We start from the raw sequence: 18,879 nt of genomic DNA on the forward strand, positions 1-18,879 counted from the left end.
ATGTGAAGCGGATGTCTCTGGTTTTCCTCACACTAGTGCGGTAACAAGCCATCGCGCAAGTGGCCCAGGGGCAGGAGAGGCTCCCATCAAGTTTCACACATCCTCTTCTTCCAGATAATAAACTCATTTGATTTAACCGACCGGGGGTCTGGGACACTGTAAAACATGGCTGCCTTTTCAGCCTGGTTCTGGAACGAGAGGTTTTGGCTCCCACACAACGTCACCTGGGCGGATCTGGCAGACCCAGCTCCCGGGGTCGAGTACCCCAAAGCGGGACACTTGTTTGCTGCCTTCCCGTTGGCTTTGGGGATTTTCGCCGTCAGGATACTTTTCGAAAGGTTCGTACTCGCTGCTGATGTCGGTCCTTTTATTTGAAAAGTGAGGGAGAAACTCCCTCAAAAGTACTTTTTAACGGGAGGTTTCCTCACAACAACGGAGTGATGGGTTTGCTAGCGGTTTGGTCAAGCAACATCTTTAAATGTGTGTGAGGGGATTTCTTTTGTCGAAAAACACGCCATTTACTCACGTCAGTTACACTTCTGCCCACCAAATACCGTTCAAAATATACTGATAATTAATTTCTCAACTACTGTAAAAGGCACACGTGTGTTAGAAATGCCCTGTAAACGTCGTCTCGTGAGGCTAGCTTCAAGCGTGTGTAACCCCGTTACAACTACATCGCCCCCCCCCCCCCCCCCCCCTTCTCAAAACTCTGGTCCTTGATGTTTTGGTGACGCCGCAGCAGTCTGGTATTCATTGACCGTTATTATCCGGTCTCTTCCTGTCTCTAGCTGCCCTCACCTGACGCATGCGTACAAAGGGAGAGATGCTGCTGCTGTACTTCTGTGAAACCCCCACAGCTACCTGTCACATGTACGGTCAAGGTGTCCATCCGGTCCTGTGCAAAGGTGGAGCTGTGTGCAAAAGTGGATAACAGTGCAGTGCACACACACACACACACACACACACACCAGCATACACACCTCGGGTTGGTGGACACCCATGGGAGCCACCTTGCATGTCTTGCCACACAAGCAAGCGAAGATGTCCTCAAGGCTTTATTCTTTGGCAAACAAGAGCAATGGATCTATGTAATGAGTTTGCCTTTTGTTGCCTGCGCCGCTCTCTCTCATACACGGATGAGTGCGAGCTTACTTCTACAATATGAGGAATGAAATTACACAGACATTTGAGGGTACTGAAAGCGATGGATCGATGGAGGGAGGGAGGGTCGGTCTGGTGTCACAAACAGGGCAGGTGTATTTGTCGGATTCCTCAAAAGATCTCACAATTTCTCCCTCAAAGCAAACGTTTTGGTGTCGCCAGGGGTGATGGGGGTACTGAAGATCAACTGTAGCAAAACCCCATGAGATCCAGCTTATCAACAGCTGGCATTAAGAAAAGGCTCATCTGAAAAGATTTGCAGAAAGTATAACGTTCTTCTTATTCTATCTTGAGTGCTGACACCGACAGTATAGCAACCCACATTTCCTCATTTGTTGACGGAGACTTTGATTGGATGGCTTGATACGGTGTGTTTTATTATTTGTTTAGCCACGTGCGTGGAGGGAGGTTGTGCTCGTTTTTCGCAGCTTCAAGATAAAAGTATCAAATGACTGTTGCAAGATTTGACTGGATTTCTCACGTAATGCTTTTCATTCTTCCACTGCTTCAGGAAACAACTACTGTATTTGGTTTACTCAGTGTTGAAGTCATTTTAAGGTCTCACAGATACACAATACAGAGGAAGTATTTGATCCGTATAGCCCTTTCCCAATTTCAGTGTGCCTGTGGCTAGACATCCCGCACGTATCGTTGTGTTTAATAAGGAGACGGTACACTTCCATTTCCTCCTGGCAAGGAGCAGCCCTGCTTTCATAACTGCTCATCACCAAGGTTTCTATTGTACGTTAACTGCATGGCTGTAAAGAGGGTTTTGATCTCTTCCTAGAGCTTAGTAATCATCATTAGCCAATTATCGTTGTGTAACCGTTTTGAATGCCTTACTACAGTTGTCTGTCAACACAGAGAACCGTACGAGGACTAAACCTCCGCTGTAATAAATCATAATAAATATGAACACAGGCGACAAGATTGGCTTCTTAACATTTACCTGAGTAATTCGATGAGGATTTTCAAAAACGATGTTATAAGAGAGCGTTAACTCTTTCACTGTTGCTCATTCATTTATTTATCAGATGTAAACATCACACCATGGCCCTTTCTGCAGAAGCTAAACACAGGCTTTGTTGATAGTTCACTTAATAATATATACAACACACACACACACACACACACACACCTCCAGTAAGAGGGTCGGGCAGTCATACAATCACACACTGATGAGTCTGAGAGGTGTTACAAGTCAATTTTTTAAACTGCATTAATTTCAGCAACTTTAACAGACTTTTCTCCTGTCGATGCTTGTAGTTTGACCCTTCAATGATTGGTCGATCGACAGAAAAAATGTATCAGCAACTCTTTTGACAACGTTTTTGTTTTTTTGTCATAGGAAACCAAGTATCTTTTTGGTTAAATTAAACTTGCCTTGCCTCAGGTGGTGAGAAAATGCCAACATTTCCCTTTTTTCTGAAATGTTCTCAAACAAACGATTATTTGATTAATTGATAATGAAAATAAATGTAGTTGCAGCCTCACTTCCAACCCTGTCAGATTTCCGGTCTTCGCCTTTTAACAACAACCCCCCTCTGAAAAAGCTTAACGAACAACTTAAACTATTCATACACCTCTTCCTACAGCTGCTTTCAGTGCTTACGCTTGAAATACGACACATTTTAACTTCTTTCAACACATGTAATCTGCTATTTCAACTGCCTTTAGTATTTGTATTTCGACTGTCAATTCAACTTCAACTACAAGTATGAAAATGCAGCTTTTTGTAGTTGTAGTCGCCGAAGCCACAGAACCTGCTCGTTTATCTAACTCAATCTTTGTCTTACAGTGTTATCTTTGACAACTGCAGTCTGTAATATGCCCTAAAGATCATTCTTTTATGTCCGTCAGGAAAATCAGTTAAACATACGGCGGAGACCCGAGAGTATCGGACATCTTCTCGCTTCATGTAGCTTATTAAAGTCTTAACTTTTCAAGCATCCTTCCTCAGACATATTTGTTTTTGTTCTCGCGCGTAAGTTATCAAGCGTGTCTGCGGGATTCCTCTTCTACCTGGTCAATACGTCAACAGCCTCAAGCAGGCTCCGCCTCTTCTAGACCAGTTTGCACTTGTTTGATTAAGATCATCACTTGACAGTGACTTTGTCCATGGGGGCTGTCAGGCTGTTTTGTGTGTGCAACTCTTGGCCCTTCTAAGCCGTGTCATGGGTTGAGCGGTGTTAAGACTACAAATTGGGACGCGCATGAGATTATGAGTAGCCAGGCCTGCCATATAATCTGTTGTGAGCCATAAAGTAAGAATAGAGAGAATACTTAGATTTCCAGTCTAACTTCTGTGTTTTGGATGCAAAGTGAAACTGCTCTTTAAAGGTCATTTAAAGAACCATGTCAAATACAACTTTGCTTAAAGACACATGTATGTTTAAAAGCATTTAAGTATTCTTTTAACTTTGTTATATTTAATGGTATGAAAATGATTTATTCCAGCCAGTTTGATCTGCAAATCGTAACTTCAGGACAAGCAGAAAGTGATTGGAGGTAAAGCTGGTAATAATAAAAACAGGGAGGGCAAAAAGTGTGAGTGGTTTTGTGTTAGACTCGAGGTATTGTTTTGTTTTCTTCCCTTCTCATAATCAAACAGGCTATTTTGTGGTGAGTGTCTGATTCCTCACCAGCAACCATCTCCTTATCCACCGCTGAGACAGTGGAGGTTTTGTTATTTCAAGGATTCCTCTACGGTTCAATACCGGCTCGGTATTTTCTTTAAGATTGACTTGATTACGTCTTGCTGATGTGATGATTGACTTAGTCAAAAAGTAGGTAAACAATTACAAGAAGGGGCTCAAGACTGTTAACAATCAAATAGTTGCACACATGGTTGGAAAAAAAAAAAAATCACAAAAATATAAGTAACCTCAAAATACTTTTAAAAACAGGGTGAGAATGGACTCTGTAACCATGGATGCACATTATCTTGAAGTTTATATTTGTCATGTGTTCCTGTTGCTGCTATTTGGAGCCTCCAGCCAGCCCGCTAATTGTTTCACAATGGTCTTTCTGTTCAAAGTCCATACTGTAAAATTATGGACACATCTCTTTCTGCATTCTTCTGCAAACGGTGGAAATGTGTGAATGTGAAACCAACAAGACACCCGGAGCTTTAGAGCATTAGACACACATGTGTAATCATCCCCATGTGTTGATGTAAATACATATTAAAAAAGCCCAAGCACACTTGTTAAACAACACATTAAACACATTTGAGATTGACCTTGTAGACTCTGAGCTACTTTTGTCCAAATAGCTGTATTTTATTGTAGCTTCCTCCCGACTAACGTGTGAAGTCTGTCCACACGTTAGAGAGATATGTTCATGTTCACAGATCTCACAGACTGACCACAGGAATGGTTCCTTGAAGAGCTCCTGTGTACATTTCTGCATCACCCATAATGATAAAAATGCAAATGATTGGTTGAGCCTCTTTGGATTCCCCTTGACAATATAACTTTATGTCTGTGTTTTAAGTAAGAACATGAATTCTTCCTTATATTGCTATGCTGGTAGTTGTGATACAACATAATTATCTCAAGCCACAACACAACATGCAATGAGACATTCTTAAACTACAATGTGGCTACATTGTATAACACATTATATATATATATATATTTGTTTCTGCTAATTAGATCTCCTGTTCGGCTTCTTGATAACTAAAATAAAGTTATGTTTTGGAAGTCATTGTATTACTAAGCACAGAGACCTTTTGTTGCCGCCGAGCAACCTGCTCATGTATCACTCAGAGACCTAATTCCAGCCCATAATTCTGAGCCTGACTCACTGGGTGCTGCTTAATTTGAACCTGTATTCTTTGCTATATTTTAGCTAAGTCTTCTTCAAAATGAAAGATCTATGGCTTCTCACAAAAAGAATATCTATTGCCATAAGCCTACATTGTATAAGTCATATTGATCCACCAAAAGCACAAAGCACAACATGCCTGTAATAGCTAATATGCCATTCGTTGGTCATTTTGTTCAGATAAACATTCACGGGAAGCTCAGAGGGTCTTTCCCGGATGAACTACAAGCAGGGGTCAAACAAGGTCACACTGTTTTCCTCATGGAGGAGGCATCCTCCTGAGGATTTTAAGAAGCTCCCCGTCAGCAAGTTCATACTTTAAATGAGCCTTTATTAGATGTGAGCCAGCCATGCTTATGCAACACATTAACTACACTCTCTGTCTATGTTTTCCTGCTGGAAACCCGTGACGTGCACAGACTCTCAGTCAGAGAGAGACGGAGATGTGAGAGGGAGAAAGTGTTTGTCAATAACATTTGATAGTAAACAAACTTGACCTGAGCCCAAGGATGTTGTAGTAGTGGTAGTAGCTCTGGCACTCTCGTGGTTGCTTTGTTGGTCTGCACAATACTTAAAAATGCCCTGTGGCGTTTTCTTGTAAACAAACAAGTTATGTTTCTGTTGTGTTTCTCACCATGAATAAGCAATGTGTCCCTGAGGTCTCACAAACACGATGAATGCCTTTTCCTTCTTCACAAATCATTTTGCGAGGCCCCCGCTTTTTCTTAAAAGTTTCAAACCGGCTTTGTTTACAAAAACATGTTTACTCGCAAGAAGTCTTCGTCCTTTTTGCCTTACCCCCAACTGTGTGACACCAATTGCAGGAATGTGTATCGCTCCACCTTTTGTGTCACGAGACAAACAAAACTCCTCATGTTACCTTTAACTTTACAACAAAGAAGCTGCAGGTCATTTTGGATTTGTTTACCAGTCTCTCGTCTCCAACTGATTTAATATATTTACTGTTGAGAGTCTCAAACCACCTAATATCATAAAAGAGATGTCTCTTTTGTGTGCATGAAGGAACCCTGTTTATCCCTCTCATCACGGATTGAATGCTATTTTAAACGTGGGCCAAACAGATGCTTCACTTTTCCTTTCAGCATGTTTTGATATGTTTTGACAGGTGCATTGCCGGTCCCTGTGCCCGCAGTCTCCACATCCAGCCAGGTATTGGACGAAGAGCGCAGCCCAATGCTGTGCTGGAGAAAGTGTTTACATCCATCACCCAGGTTTGCTTTCTTCCTCCCTTTTTTTAAGCATTTGTGTACTGGAGTTTCAGTAACTGTTCATATCATCTTGACAACTCAAAGACTAATCTACGATGACCGAGCGTTAAAACATATGCTGCCTCCACAATACAACGCTGTACTCCATTACATTTGGGTTTAGTTAGAGTTAAGTCAGAGTTTTCTTTATTCCAACTTGGATGTTGACTTGAACACTATTTACAAGATAGAAACATGTAAGTATAACAACTCTACTAAAACAAGGGCTCAATAAACAACATAATAAAAGTAACATGGTCTCCGGAGCGCTCAGGGTTAAAGGACCTGCCGTGTAACTGTCCCCAGATGGATTCTAGCTGTGGGACCTCCTTTGTTGCACACCTCTCTCCCATATCAATACCAACAAGTGACATGGTCTGGACAATAACACTCTTAACTAGCTAAAGTTATGTTTTGTGCCTGCAAGATTTACAAAAACATAAATAGCTATTAGACACTATTGCTATCAACCACAGGAGTGGAGGAGAAAAATAAAAGACTGTTTATTAAAACAGTATTGGAGCAGTCCTGTCTCCAGTCGCACTGCATATTGGGTGTACCCGTTTTTATTTGACTGTTTTCCTCTGTGAATCAATTTCATTTGACTTGGTGTACCTTTTTAAAACAAACAACATTTCTCAGACATCATATCACAACATAACATTAAATATTACCCCAAACTACAATATACACTATCCAAGACCATAACCCGTCTCTCGTGTAATCAGATGCAAGAGTTTAGTGGAAGCTAAGCGGTTGTGTGATTTTAAGTCGAGGCTCCCATTGAGTGTGCTATCTTGAGAGATTAAAGCACACAGTTGCAATACGCTCGTACTGGACACTCTGAGTAAAGTAATCAAGCTTCCTCTTCATTATTGTTGGGCGCTCTAATCAAAGCTGAGTTGTCTTCTCTGCACAGAATCCAGACTCTCGGCATCTGGATGGCCTCTCCAAACAGCTGGACTGGGAGGTGCGAAAGGTCCAGCGTTGGTTCCGCCACCGCAGGAACCAAGATAAACCCAGCACGCACACTAAGTTCTGCGAGAGCATGTAGGTTAATCCCCATGGTGTTGCCCTTTGACCTCTCTGCAGGCGTCATAAGCACACAATGGTTGATTTATGTGCAGGTGTGGTGTGATGTTTGCTGTGGATGTATATGGACAGTATGCATGTTTCTGTATTTCTATTTAAGTTGGAATGCAGACTTTTAGTTTGTTGTTCCTCAAACGCGGTTTATTGTTTGGACTTGGATTTAGATTTCAAATAAGAATCAATAATCAGGTTATGTTAGAATAAGGATTCTGGCTCTGCTAGCACATGTCGATGTGCCCTTGAGCAAGATACTTAACCTCAAATTGCTCCCTGTGTCTACAGTGTATGAATGTAAGTCGCTTTAGATAAAAGCGTCAGCTAAATGTTATGTAAGTAAATGCATACCGTATATTTTATTTAATATGTGCTGATTCTCTCTTAAACCAGCCCAATTTTCTGGACCATAATTCCTTCTTGTTTACTTGTAGGTGGAGGTTTACATTTTATTCGTGCATATTTACCTATGGGCTCCGGTTTCTGTGGCAGGTGAGCACACAATCAGATCTTTTGCTTTTGCCATTGTTTGTTCTTTCATTGATAATATTGTTTGATTGGCTGGGTATATTTCTAAAGTTAAAAGCCTCAAGGATTGTTTGCTGAACTAATATGTTTGTTTTTTATAGTGTCCTTGGATGTGGGATACACAACTTTGCTGGTATGGTTATCCTTATCAGGTATGATTCAGTTCTAATTGTTCTCTATATAATCTATAATGCAAACCAATACAACAACACCCTCAGAAAGTCCCTCAAAGTTAAGAAATGAACTTTTGTTGCTGGGTTATTGGTTTGGATTGCATGACTGTGTACCTAATAAACTGGTGCCCAGTCATCCATGAAAAGCAGTGCTGTGCCACTTTATACTTGAGCAAACAGCACAGACCATCACAGAAGAACTATTGTCATACTTACTTCACTGCCTTCTTCTTCCTGTTGCATAAACAATAACAATAATATTCTTATCTGAACTGAGTCGCTGTACTTGTCTGTCTCTTCAGGTCATGACTCCGGGTCTCTACCACTACTATGTGACAGAACTGGCCTTCTACTGGTCCCTCATGTTCTCCCAGTTCACCGACATAAAGAGGAAGGTGAGCGGAACAACGCCGCCTCTGTTAGATTGGACCACAATGGACACACCACCGCTCAACCACTTGCGAAACACTCGTTAATAGGTCTACTGTTCCTCATTTGGCAGTGTGCGTAAAAATGTGTGTCCATGTGGGATGCAAGGCGTCTCAAATGTATGCAGATGAGGGCATTGAAATCTAGTTATGGAAGGTCACATGTTTTAGTGTTTTGGGAGGGGGCCGGGGCTCAGCTGGTGCTGCTCCTTCTGTGAATGCTTTGTATTTTTCAGCACGAGTTGAACCCACTGGCATGTGAATGCAGGATGGAGCGGGCCAAACTCTTTTAGAATGAGAGAAATTGCTCTGAATGCCAGCGCATTGGAGCTGGAGTTTGTGCCTTTTAATGTTTTAGAAGCCCCATACAGCGAATATCTGGAAGGGGAAGCAGGAAAAGTAGGCCAGTGCCACTTGTTTTAATTAAGAGTCGAGCTGAACGCGAAGAGGCGGCTTGCATGATTTCACATGTTGTGTAATATATGAATTTCCGCATGATGGGATGTTCAGATGAGGCAAATGGAGCTCCTGCTCAGCAGATTGTTTCACTAGATTTGTGTTTATTAAGCTAGAAGAAATTCCTCAAAGCCTTTCATAATATTTACCTTTAATCAGCTCAGTTTCATTGCGATAACTTTACAGTTTGCCCCAAGCCACAAAGGAAGTGAGTAAATATGCGTGTTAAAGGTGTTGCTAGACAAGCAAAAGAGCCGGTATTCATGCCAACTATGGTGTAGTGTTCACATTTAAACTGGTCGACAGAGGAAGATTGTCAAGTTTTAAGGCCTTTTATCGAGAGATTCTATGAACATGGATGTTGCACTTCATTGGATTTACAAACTCTCAAAGTCTTTCTATTTGTAACTTGAGTATTTAGCTGATACACCACGGTCGAGAGAAGTCAGCCGGAACTAAGGGAAACATTTTAAAACGTTGATCCCCAGAGGGAGCAACACAAGAACAGAGAACTAGAGAGTAATTAATAAGAGGTGTATGCAACTAAAATATGAATAGAAGTGAATGTAGGAATGGTAACATGAAATGAGTGAAAGACGAAGACTGTATAGAGAGTTGGTTGGAAATATGGAGCAATGACACCTCAACTTAATATATCAATATATATTTACCAAACACCTCCATATATCCACCCAGCCTGCTGCTGTCAGCCCTGATGACTTCACATGTCTCCTGTCTTTGCTTTTACATTCCTGCATGATCTTTTTGCACTATTAATCTCTCACTTATAACGTCTCTCGATCAGTCTGGCTGCATGAATCCAGCACTGCCTGTTTCTGTTCTCTCTGAAATACTTTTTAAGAAACGATGATGATGAAATTCAGAGCACATTATCAGTGCGGGTTCATGCCGGTACAAACTGTGACCCACCTTGTCACGTTGGCCGCGCATCAAGCTTTTGTTTGCAGCTTCGTCAAAGTTTCTCTGTGAATGCCATGAAGCCGTTGCCAAGGACACAGAGTGCTACAGCATTGAGAGAGGAGGACCACTACTAGAGCATTAACACATATCCACTCAAAGTGTCTCTAAAGCGTGCATGTGTTGTATATTAATATTTTGCCATACCGTTTCCTGACCTTGTGATGGACAGGGATCTTGTGACAGGAATACATAGTTGGAGCATTAGTAACGTTGAGATGTGTGTGTTTTTTTTAGCTGGGGTGATGTTAACCTTGGTTAAGAGAAAGGATGATTGTGTCTGTTGTCATGGCTACCACACAAAAATCCCCATTGCGTCCACCATTACTTCTTTTGCATTTCCAATTTTCTTCATACATTTGCATCACCAACAAAGCTGCTACCTTTGATTTGCATTATCTGTGTTCCTTAACATTGCAGCTTCAGCTATTTATTCTGCGTAGTTGATGACAGCTTATGTCTTGACTCGGCTGTGTGTTATCGTGATTATTTTTATTTTGAGCAGAACTAAATGCTTTGTCTTAATGTTTTTGTAGATTTGGGGGTCTGCATCATGTATGACCAACTAGTTCACCAGGATGCAGACCCCCCCCCCCCCCCCCCCCCCCCCTACTCGTCAACTTTGAATTCTCAGTAGCACAACAGTCAATACACTCCACAAGTAAACCATCTGTGTACTTGTATGCTAACTATCCCTCTCTCTCTCTCTCCCTTTTTTAATTTCAGGACTTCCTTATAATGTTCATCCATCACCTGGCGACAGTTAGCCTGATCAGCTTTTCTTACGTCAACAACATGACGCGAGTAGGGAGCCTCGTGATGTGTGTCCACGATGCCTCAGACTTCCTGCTCGAGGTCAGTCTACAAATCAAATATACTGTACTTCACTTTACTTCTTTTTCGGTTACAGACAAACTGTAACTGATCCTCTCCAGCTGGAACTTATTCACATTTATTGTCAGAGTAAAAAAGAGAAAGTTTATCTAATAAACGATCTACTTGGTGTATAATGTGATCTCAAATCAGAACAGTGTTTTGACATTTTACAGCACATCTGATATTAAACAGAAGTTACCGCTAATATGCTGATACATTATCATACAATAATACTGAAGATAAGGAAGACATAGAAACATGTGACTGCTGTTGACACAGTTATTGATTGGCCTCAGCTCTTACATTTACAATAGTTTCCTCTTCGGATATTGTTCTGTAGCCTTTTGCTTCATATTGCTTCAGGAGATGAAAATCTGATTATTGTTTAGTGTTTCCAGTCTCAAAAAAAGTTGATGAAAAGGAAAAGAAAAAAAGATGCTCTACATTAAAATGCTAATTAACTGTTATTTCTGGGTTTTTTTCAAACAGGCAGGTAAACTGGCCAACTATGCCAAGTACCAACGCTTGTGCGACTTCCTCTTCATCGTGTTCAGTGCGGCATTCTTCATCACACGATTAGTTGTTTATCCAGTATGGTGAGTTATCAGTGACTCTCAACTTCAGAGTAAATATTATAACTACTCTGCATTTCTGAATGTGATAATGCACAAGAGCTCATTACGGCATTTTTTAAAAGATATAATCTAGGTGGCTGAGCTCAGGTTGTCAAATGTGTGCATAACACTGAAACATGAACATGAAAACTATGTAATCCTACATGACCTGTTGTAGATACAGACTGAGATTGCTAAACTCTATCAAGGCTGCAGGGTGTTATTAAAATAATAGTCCACATTACTAGTCTTTTATTAACAAATTGTATTCAATTAATCCATCCATTATTATCATTTATTAATTGATTGTAGGACATTATTCATTGTAGGTAGCTAGTTAATGTTAGCATAGTAACATTAAGTTGACCACTAAATACAATTATTAAAATTATTAAAGCTCAAATTAGCTGATGGCTCGTTAGGTATTACGTCACCAACAAATAACAATGAGTGCTTCATCTCCATTTTTCACAGTTGTTTAAACTAGCGCACGCATACGCCTGTCGGTCTGCAGGGCGATGCATTTCAGTCCATATCCTGCAGCTGTTATTAGTAACATTAGTCAGCTGCACACAAACTGTACTTTGCAAACATGGAGAACACCGCCATTACCTCGCTGTTTAGAAACCACATTAAACAAAGTGATGCAACTATCACCAGGTGAGGCGCCTGGCGGCTGACAGCTGACAGCCGAGACGTCATTTCACTTCCCAACCAGAGACGTGTGCTTCGCTGGTTTGGATAGCAACTGTTCCTCGACAGAGACCTTTATGTCTTAGCGAGCTCAACCTGCAGAGTCGAACAATAGGGAACCTATCATTGACGAAAGTAACCCGAGCAGCTATATTCAGTGTCTTAGTGTGGATGAGCGATAACGCTACCTGTACTGAAATCCATACCTCAGCTGGGGGAGGGGGGCCTGTTGATAACCTTCTGTCACTTCGGACTTAAAGGAAGACTTACCGAACGTTACGGTCGAGCTGATTGTTACCCGCCCGATTGGTTGCCATTGGCATCCAAATGGGAATTACATTGTGTACGTTTCATAATGGGCCTCTTCAGAATATGTGTAAAGTACAGCTTGACTACCTTCACATCTATTTGTCTTGGGGTCTCCCAGGGTCCTGAACTCCACTCTGTTTGAGAGCTGGGCCATAGTCGGGCCGTACCCGTCCTGGTGGCTCTTCAACTTCTTGCTGCTGGTCCTCCAAGTGCTGCACATCATCTGGTTCTACCTCATAGCCCGTATAGCTGTGAAAGCTATGCTGCGGGGCAAGGTGGGTCACATTACTGAGAAGTACTGTAACGTAGAGCTCAACAACTTTAACGAGCGGTTGATCCTATCCTTACTGTTTTGACAATCGTTGTTAAAGATACAGAAACAATCTCGTGCCAGCCACTCAAATGTGAAGACGTGCTCATTTTTGTTGTCTAAAATAGAAAATATGAATTAGATATTAGACTTCTGGTCACACAAAACACGACATTTAAAGATCCCTAGGTTTCTCAAAAACTGTAGTGGGATCAATATTTCCTAACATTTTGTTGACCAAATAAATGATTTCCTTTAGTAGGTGATGCGGCATATCCATTAATAATAAAAACCCTCATTAGATGCAGCCTTACTGTAATGACCTGCTGAGGGACTTGACATCTTACACATGCAAGCTCTCCTTGCACAACAGCAATTTATTTTTCAGCTACTAGAACCTGCAAATACTCACTTGTTAAGTTTTCAGGTGAGAAAAGTATGATATATTGTTTGTTTTTTTCATGAAGTATAATGCAGCTCAAACTATCCAAAGGGGCCAAGATAAAACACAATATTTATCACTCTTCTTCAATGTTTTTGTGTCAGCAAAGATGAACAAAAAGGTCCAACAACAATGACTTAGACACCGAATAAATTCATTTTTGTCTAGGACCAGAAAGTTAAGTGAAATGTCCCAACACAACAAGCTATTTTTTGGTGATAAATTATGTTACATATATTCCCCCAGCTGTCCTGTGAGTCCCTCCGCTGTGGTTCCTTTCACACATCTTCATTTAATCCGTCCTGTCCCTTTCTCTACGGATTCAGTTCAGCTGCAGTGGGTTTAAATTGGACAGCTGTTGCGGTTCACCAGCGCTCAGATTTAACAGCTCTTACAAAGGCGGCAGTGAGAGGAGTTGTAAATGATAATTAATGCGGTAATAGTGCCATGAATGTCAGGTTCTAACCGTCGCTCATCGGGCAGGAGAGCGATGAAACTGTCCGGCACCACCACCGTGTGGTTATGATGAACACCAAAGATTTGCATGGATAACAAGTTTGTGGGGCTTGAAGCTGCACGATGAAATACACCTGTCATTAGAATAAACCATTGGTTCCCAGCCATAGAGTTCTGAGTTACTTAATGCTTTAATGTTATGCTACTATGTACTTCACATGTCAGAGGCAAACTTTTTATTTTCTAATTCAACATTTTTATGTCACTATAATTACTTTGCATATGAAGAGTTTAAAAGCCTGCAATAAGCATTTATAATACAATTCATTAAACCAACAATATAATAACATTGTAAAAAATAGCTCTACAGCATCAAGCTCCAATATTTAAATACATCTTATGTTACTGCATTAATACTAATGATTTAAAAATATGATATATTATGTAATTTTGGGAGCAGTTCTAGATTTTGAATGCTTTGCTTGCTTGTAACAGTATTTTTATTTAGTTTTTAAAGTAAAAGATGTTAGTACTTGAATTTGTCATTTTGTAAATTAGTTGTCTTTTTTTAATCAATACACCTTATCTACAATATAAAGAAATATAATTCACTCTTCCAGTCCAGTCAAGTAGTCTAAACTAGCAGCCCTTCACATTAAAAACCCACAAGTCTCATGTTGTATCTGTAAAACAAAGTCACAACACGCCATATGCCAAACAGTTCAGCTTCAGAAATTCCACTCAAAAGGACAAACATTATTAAGTTTCTTTTCATTTAGTGTGTGCATTATTTTTGTCGAACCTCTGTAGTGCTTATTTCTGTCTAAACAATAATATCCCGTTTCCTCCTCCATCTGCCTTCAAGGTGAGCAACGATGTACGCAGTGACATTGAGAGCAGCTCGGGCGAAGAGGCCGACACGCCCACAGGAGGCCCGAGGGCCTTTTCTCATCCTCCCAAGGGAGAAAACGGCACCAGGAGCCACTGCGTTGCTGCCAAAGACGGAGTGCAGAACCACAGCAGCTGGTGACAGGAAGCTGGGTGCCCCCTGCAGTTCGTCCCTCACGCCTCCAACCACTCTCTTTTTGACATTCCCTTGACGTCCAAGGCGGGCGCGCACACACACACACACACACACACACATACACACAGCTTTGAAGAGCCCTGTGCTGACTTGTACGACACAACTCAAGAGGTGACGTGTGAAAGCTGAAATGATATCAGTTGAAGTAAGTTACTTGCATAGTCTTATTTCTTAAATGATGGAATGTTTTTTTTGTGCCGAGTTGGACTGCAGTCGTTGATTTGTTTCAATGTTCTCTCCCAGTTTTATTGGTCAGATGAACTTGTATTATTTTTGTGTTACTGTTTAATTCACACTGGATCACAAAACACTACTCTCTGGAAGGTTGCTGCATTTGTCATCTGATGTTACAGTAGGTATTATACATATAAATAACGGTTTAAATAACTGTTGTAGCTGTTGTATCAGCTGCTGTGTGTATGAGCAGAAGTACACACTTGAAACAGCAGCAGTTTCTGCCTTCAGCGATTTATTGTGGATTTTTTCTTTTTAACAACATTGTTTGGCAACTTTGACTTAATGTTTATTTCAGTTTTACCGTTTGTTTTTTTACTACTTCTTCCGAGATTACATGTTTATAAAGTTGTTTGTCACTGCCTACAGAGGAATCCAGGTATGAGGACTATACTACATGTCTGGTATCACGTTCTCGCTTGATGGCCTTGTAAAAAAAAGTATATATTTCCAAATATATTCTGTTGACAAGAGGCCATTCTTGTTGCAGTCCTGTTCATAAACACTACATTGCTTTGTGTGGTTAAAGGCATTTAATATAATGCAACCAATTACAGCCATCTTCACTCCTGAGACTCTCACAATATGGATCTTACGCAGGTCATTGGAGAAAATATGTTATTCGTTCATTTGCCTGTTGGAGTTTTTATAAACAATTTTTTTGTGAGCACACCCTCACAAATCACTTAAATGTCCTGAGAAGACATTTACATCGTCATTGTTTAGCCACGGGAACTAAATGGAGGAATGGGGAAATGTCCTCGTGTGTGCAATGGCCCGGTTAGTCTTTGAGGAGTTCAGGGTCCTGGTTCTCTGCTGCCAGCTTCAGCTCTTTTTGCTTCTGCACGAAGCGGTATCCGCGCAACGCGCACAGGTAGCCTCCGTAGGCCGTCAGCAGCATCATCGAGGCGGAAAACGTCCGGTAGCCGAAGTCAGCCAGGCGCTTTCCAGACACCATGATCATGAGGAGGAGGAGGAGGAGCCTAAAGGGGACCAGGAACAAGTTCAGCAGCAAAATACCGCCTGGCGCAGCATCACGTTTGCGGTTGTTTTGTTGCTAAACGTGATTGTGTATGACTTGCATTGCTGATATGGGTGCTGCTTTAATTCACATGTTTAACTGTCGTTATTTTCCAGAATGTTATTGATTTTCTCGATGATGTAACAGTGTCGTTAATAAGTCCAATGTTAAGTCACAGTAGCAGTTCGTTCACACGCTAATGTCTCCACCTGTCTCTTGTCTGCTGAACGGTTAGCTAGGTCCTCTGTTGCCTTGTCTTTTTACTACAAGCGCGCTAGCTGTCAGTCAGCTGTCGTTACATGCACACAGCTTAGCACACTATTGTATCGACTTCTAAAAAAAACTCACGTCTTTGTCACGTCTCCCCTGGAAGCAAAAACTTAAATCTGGCCTCACCTTTTATTTTAAGAAGCGATAACGAGCACACGGGTTGTTGTAGCGGTCCTCAATGTCAGCACGCCTACTTGTGAAGTTAAATCGCAAGCGAGCTAACCTTTCGTAAAGTACGGAAACTCAGAGGGGACAAAACTGCGCGCAAAGTTGCAGTGTGACACCTACTGACCGGGAGTACTTCAGTATATCATTCTTAAAACTCTTTCATTTGAGGGATTTTTCTAACCTGTTGGTATTTGTTGTAATTAAGGAATCTTTTTTTATTTTATCGAGAACATTAAAAACATTTTTTTTTACTGTGATTACATTGTTGTAATGGCTACACTATTAATTATGGAAGCCCATTTCCGCCAATGTGGTAAAAAAAAAAAAAAAGACCCTGGAAGTCATGAGGTCGCATTTTAATTGTGACTTACATAACGGTCCATTTGATATTGACAATACCCCTGTAACTAAAAATTTTACAAAATTTTTACTTCTGACATGTACGTTTGTGATAATAGTACAGTACTTAATTAACATTGTAATCTTGTAATGTTATGTTGGTTTATTGTTACTTTCAACGAAACAAAATACGTTTTACACTATATTAAAAAATACTGTCTGTAAAAACTAACTGTTGAACTTTCACCACGTCAGTACTATGGTTATTTTATTGGCTATCTAACTTTTGCAGTTACTACCTGTAGAAACAAAAATCTATAAACAATTGTCGACGTCGGCCACAAGTTATATACAAAATAATGGAGATATTCAGTCATATTAATGTAGATCTCTTCATTCATTCGTTAAAATCGAGCTACACGGACCAAGAACTTAGTGCCCTTCGACTGCAGACCACGGTTTCCACCCGGATATATTTTGGAGGCGCACACCTTACAATGGCAACATGTTCGACCAGTAGCGTAGCTGATGAAGAACTAAATGACCCAGGAGCCGCTCCATACGGCAACTTCATAAACTATTACACCTTCAACCCTCCGGAAAACCGCCTGAGCCTGATCCCCTCAACATTACTCCAGGATTTAGGCCACAGCGGCGGCCATCAGACCACCCTGCTCCTGGACGTCGGGTGTAATTCAGGGGTATGGTGCTCAATTACTGCTCAAGATGCATCTTTAACTATTAAGATTATTCTCCATTTGAACTTCACGTTTCGACAAAATCACATCTCGAGTTTAACTCAGTTTTCATGATAAATGGATCTTGAATACAACTAGGTACATATACTCAAGCAATGTACCAATGTTGAGGTACTTGTATTAACATTGCATGCTACAACTTGAATTTACTACATTTGTTTGACAGTTTTAGTTAACGTCACTTGTCGCTGTATTCAAATGAATACAACATATAATAAACACATTAATTACCATGTATTAATATGGATTTAAGATTTGAGTGTATAAAGTAACCCCCATCTTTACCAGCTGCAACATTAGTAATGCTTACACATGTCCAAATTAATCCAATGGCTTTTCTTTCTCCCTGTGAATGGCAGGAACTGAGTGTAGCCTTCTACAAGCATCTGGTTCCGGAGCCTGTGAGCCAAGAGGAGTCGGATTCGAGGAGAGTTCATCTGCTGGGCTTTGACCTGGATGAGATCCTCATTCAGAGGGCTCAGCAGAACAACCCTCTGCCCAGCAACATCTCCTTCATCTCCCTGGACGTCACTAAAGGCGCGGATCGGCTCCAGGATTACCTCAACCAGCACGGCTGCTCCCACTTCCACCTGTGTCTGTGCCTGGCGGTCACCATGTGGGTCCACCTGAACCACGGAGATGCCGGCCTGCTACAGATGCTCTCTCAACTGGCCTCCATCAGCCAGCACCTCCTGCTGGAGGCGCAGCCCTGGAAGTGCTACCGCTCTGCAGCCCGGCGGCTGAGGAAGCTGGGCCGCTCAGACTTTGACCACTTCAAGACCCTGAAGGTCCGGGGGGACGTTGCCGAGCACGCCAGGGAGCACCTGGAGAGAAACTGTGGCATGGAGCTCATCCAGAGCTTCGGCAGCACTACATGGGACCGCAAGCTGCTCCTTTTCAGAAGGAGAGGAGACTGAGGGAGGGATGCCGAGAGAGAGCATCTGCTGCTGCTGCGGACTCACGATCAGGAAGACCAAAGAATCAACATGGGAAGGGGAGAAAAGAGACAAGGTTTTCTCTTGTTTTTTTTTTTAGATCAACATTCATTTGCAATGATTATGACAAAGTATTTAAAAAAAGTTACTTTTCAAGTAAAAAAAATAAAAAAACAGAAAAAAACAGCTGGTTTGTTTTCTTGGTTGGACAAAAACAAACAAATTTGAAGATGCCGCTTTGAGCGCCGGCAACTGCTGATCAACATGTTTTATACATTTCCTGACATTTTGTAGACCGATTATTCCATTATAACAATTAGGGCAGCAATTTTCAAGTAATCGTTTGGTCTATGTGAAGAATGTCCATCAGTTTCCAGTGACGGATCCTTTACATATCTTGTTCAGTCCACAAGCCATCATTTCTGAACTAAATGATACAAAATAGAAAAGCAGCAAATCCT

The 18,879-nt window shown here is 41.2% G+C and overlaps 3 protein-coding genes across 3 annotated transcripts; 2 read left to right on the forward strand and 1 right to left on the reverse strand.

Annotated features, from left to right (window-relative positions):
- Positions 1 to 29: 29 nt before the first annotated feature.
- Positions 30 to 15,403, forward strand: cers5 (ceramide synthase 5). The gene is made up of 10 exons (XM_034533217.1): positions 30 to 338; positions 6,119 to 6,224; positions 7,180 to 7,310; positions 7,781 to 7,838; positions 7,976 to 8,026; positions 8,350 to 8,442; positions 10,636 to 10,764; positions 11,275 to 11,381; positions 12,520 to 12,676; positions 14,475 to 15,403. The coding sequence occupies exons 1-10, from the start codon at positions 166 to 168 to the stop codon at positions 14,637 to 14,639; spliced, it is 1,170 nt and encodes a 389-aa protein (XP_034389108.1). The 5' UTR covers positions 30 to 165; the 3' UTR covers positions 14,640 to 15,403.
- On the reverse strand, positions 15,146 to 16,456 carry LOC117731075 (cytochrome c oxidase assembly protein COX14 homolog). Its single transcript, XM_034533221.1, has 2 exons — positions 16,345 to 16,456; positions 15,146 to 15,910 (listed from the first exon to the last, which is right to left on the reverse strand). The coding sequence occupies exon 2, from the start codon at positions 15,889 to 15,891 to the stop codon at positions 15,709 to 15,711; it is 183 nt and encodes a 60-aa protein (XP_034389112.1). The 5' UTR covers positions 15,892 to 15,910; positions 16,345 to 16,456; the 3' UTR covers positions 15,146 to 15,708.
- Positions 16,457 to 17,155: 699 nt separating this feature from the next.
- On the forward strand, positions 17,156 to 18,529 carry LOC117731073 (pre-miRNA 5'-monophosphate methyltransferase). Its single transcript, XM_034533219.1, has 2 exons — positions 17,156 to 17,426; positions 17,843 to 18,529. The coding sequence occupies exons 1-2, from the start codon at positions 17,223 to 17,225 to the stop codon at positions 18,398 to 18,400; spliced, it is 762 nt and encodes a 253-aa protein (XP_034389110.1). The 5' UTR covers positions 17,156 to 17,222; the 3' UTR covers positions 18,401 to 18,529.
- The last annotated feature ends 350 nt before the right edge of the window (positions 18,530 to 18,879 follow it).

The sequence above is a fragment of the Cyclopterus lumpus genome, chromosome 5 (assembly GCF_009769545.1).
Source record: "Cyclopterus lumpus isolate fCycLum1 chromosome 5, fCycLum1.pri, whole genome shotgun sequence".
Lineage (NCBI taxonomy): Eukaryota > Metazoa > Chordata > Actinopteri > Perciformes > Cyclopteridae > Cyclopterus > Cyclopterus lumpus.

What these genes read in the sequence shown, in the direction of transcription:
- cers5 (XM_034533217.1), top strand. Translation starts at nt 166, where the DNA reads ATGGCTGCCTTTTCAGCCTGGTTCTGGAACGAGAGGTTTTGGCTCCCA. An exon ending in GGCTCCGGTTTCTGTGGCAG is followed by an intron (nt 7,839 to 7,975) that starts GTGAGCACACAA and finishes TGTTTTTTATAG; the next exon opens with TGTCCTTGGATGTGGGATAC. An exon ending in CCTCAGACTTCCTGCTCGAG is followed by an intron (nt 10,765 to 11,274) that starts GTCAGTCTACAA and finishes TTTTTCAAACAG; the next exon opens with GCAGGTAAACTGGCCAACTA.
- LOC117731075 (XM_034533221.1), bottom strand. Translation starts at nt 15,891, where the DNA reads ATGATCATGGTGTCTGGAAAGCGCCTGGCTGACTTCGGCTACCGGACG.
- LOC117731073 (XM_034533219.1), top strand. Translation starts at nt 17,223, where the DNA reads ATGGCAACATGTTCGACCAGTAGCGTAGCTGATGAAGAACTAAATGAC. An exon ending in ACGTCGGGTGTAATTCAGGG is followed by an intron (nt 17,427 to 17,842) that starts GTATGGTGCTCA and finishes TGTGAATGGCAG; the next exon opens with GAACTGAGTGTAGCCTTCTA.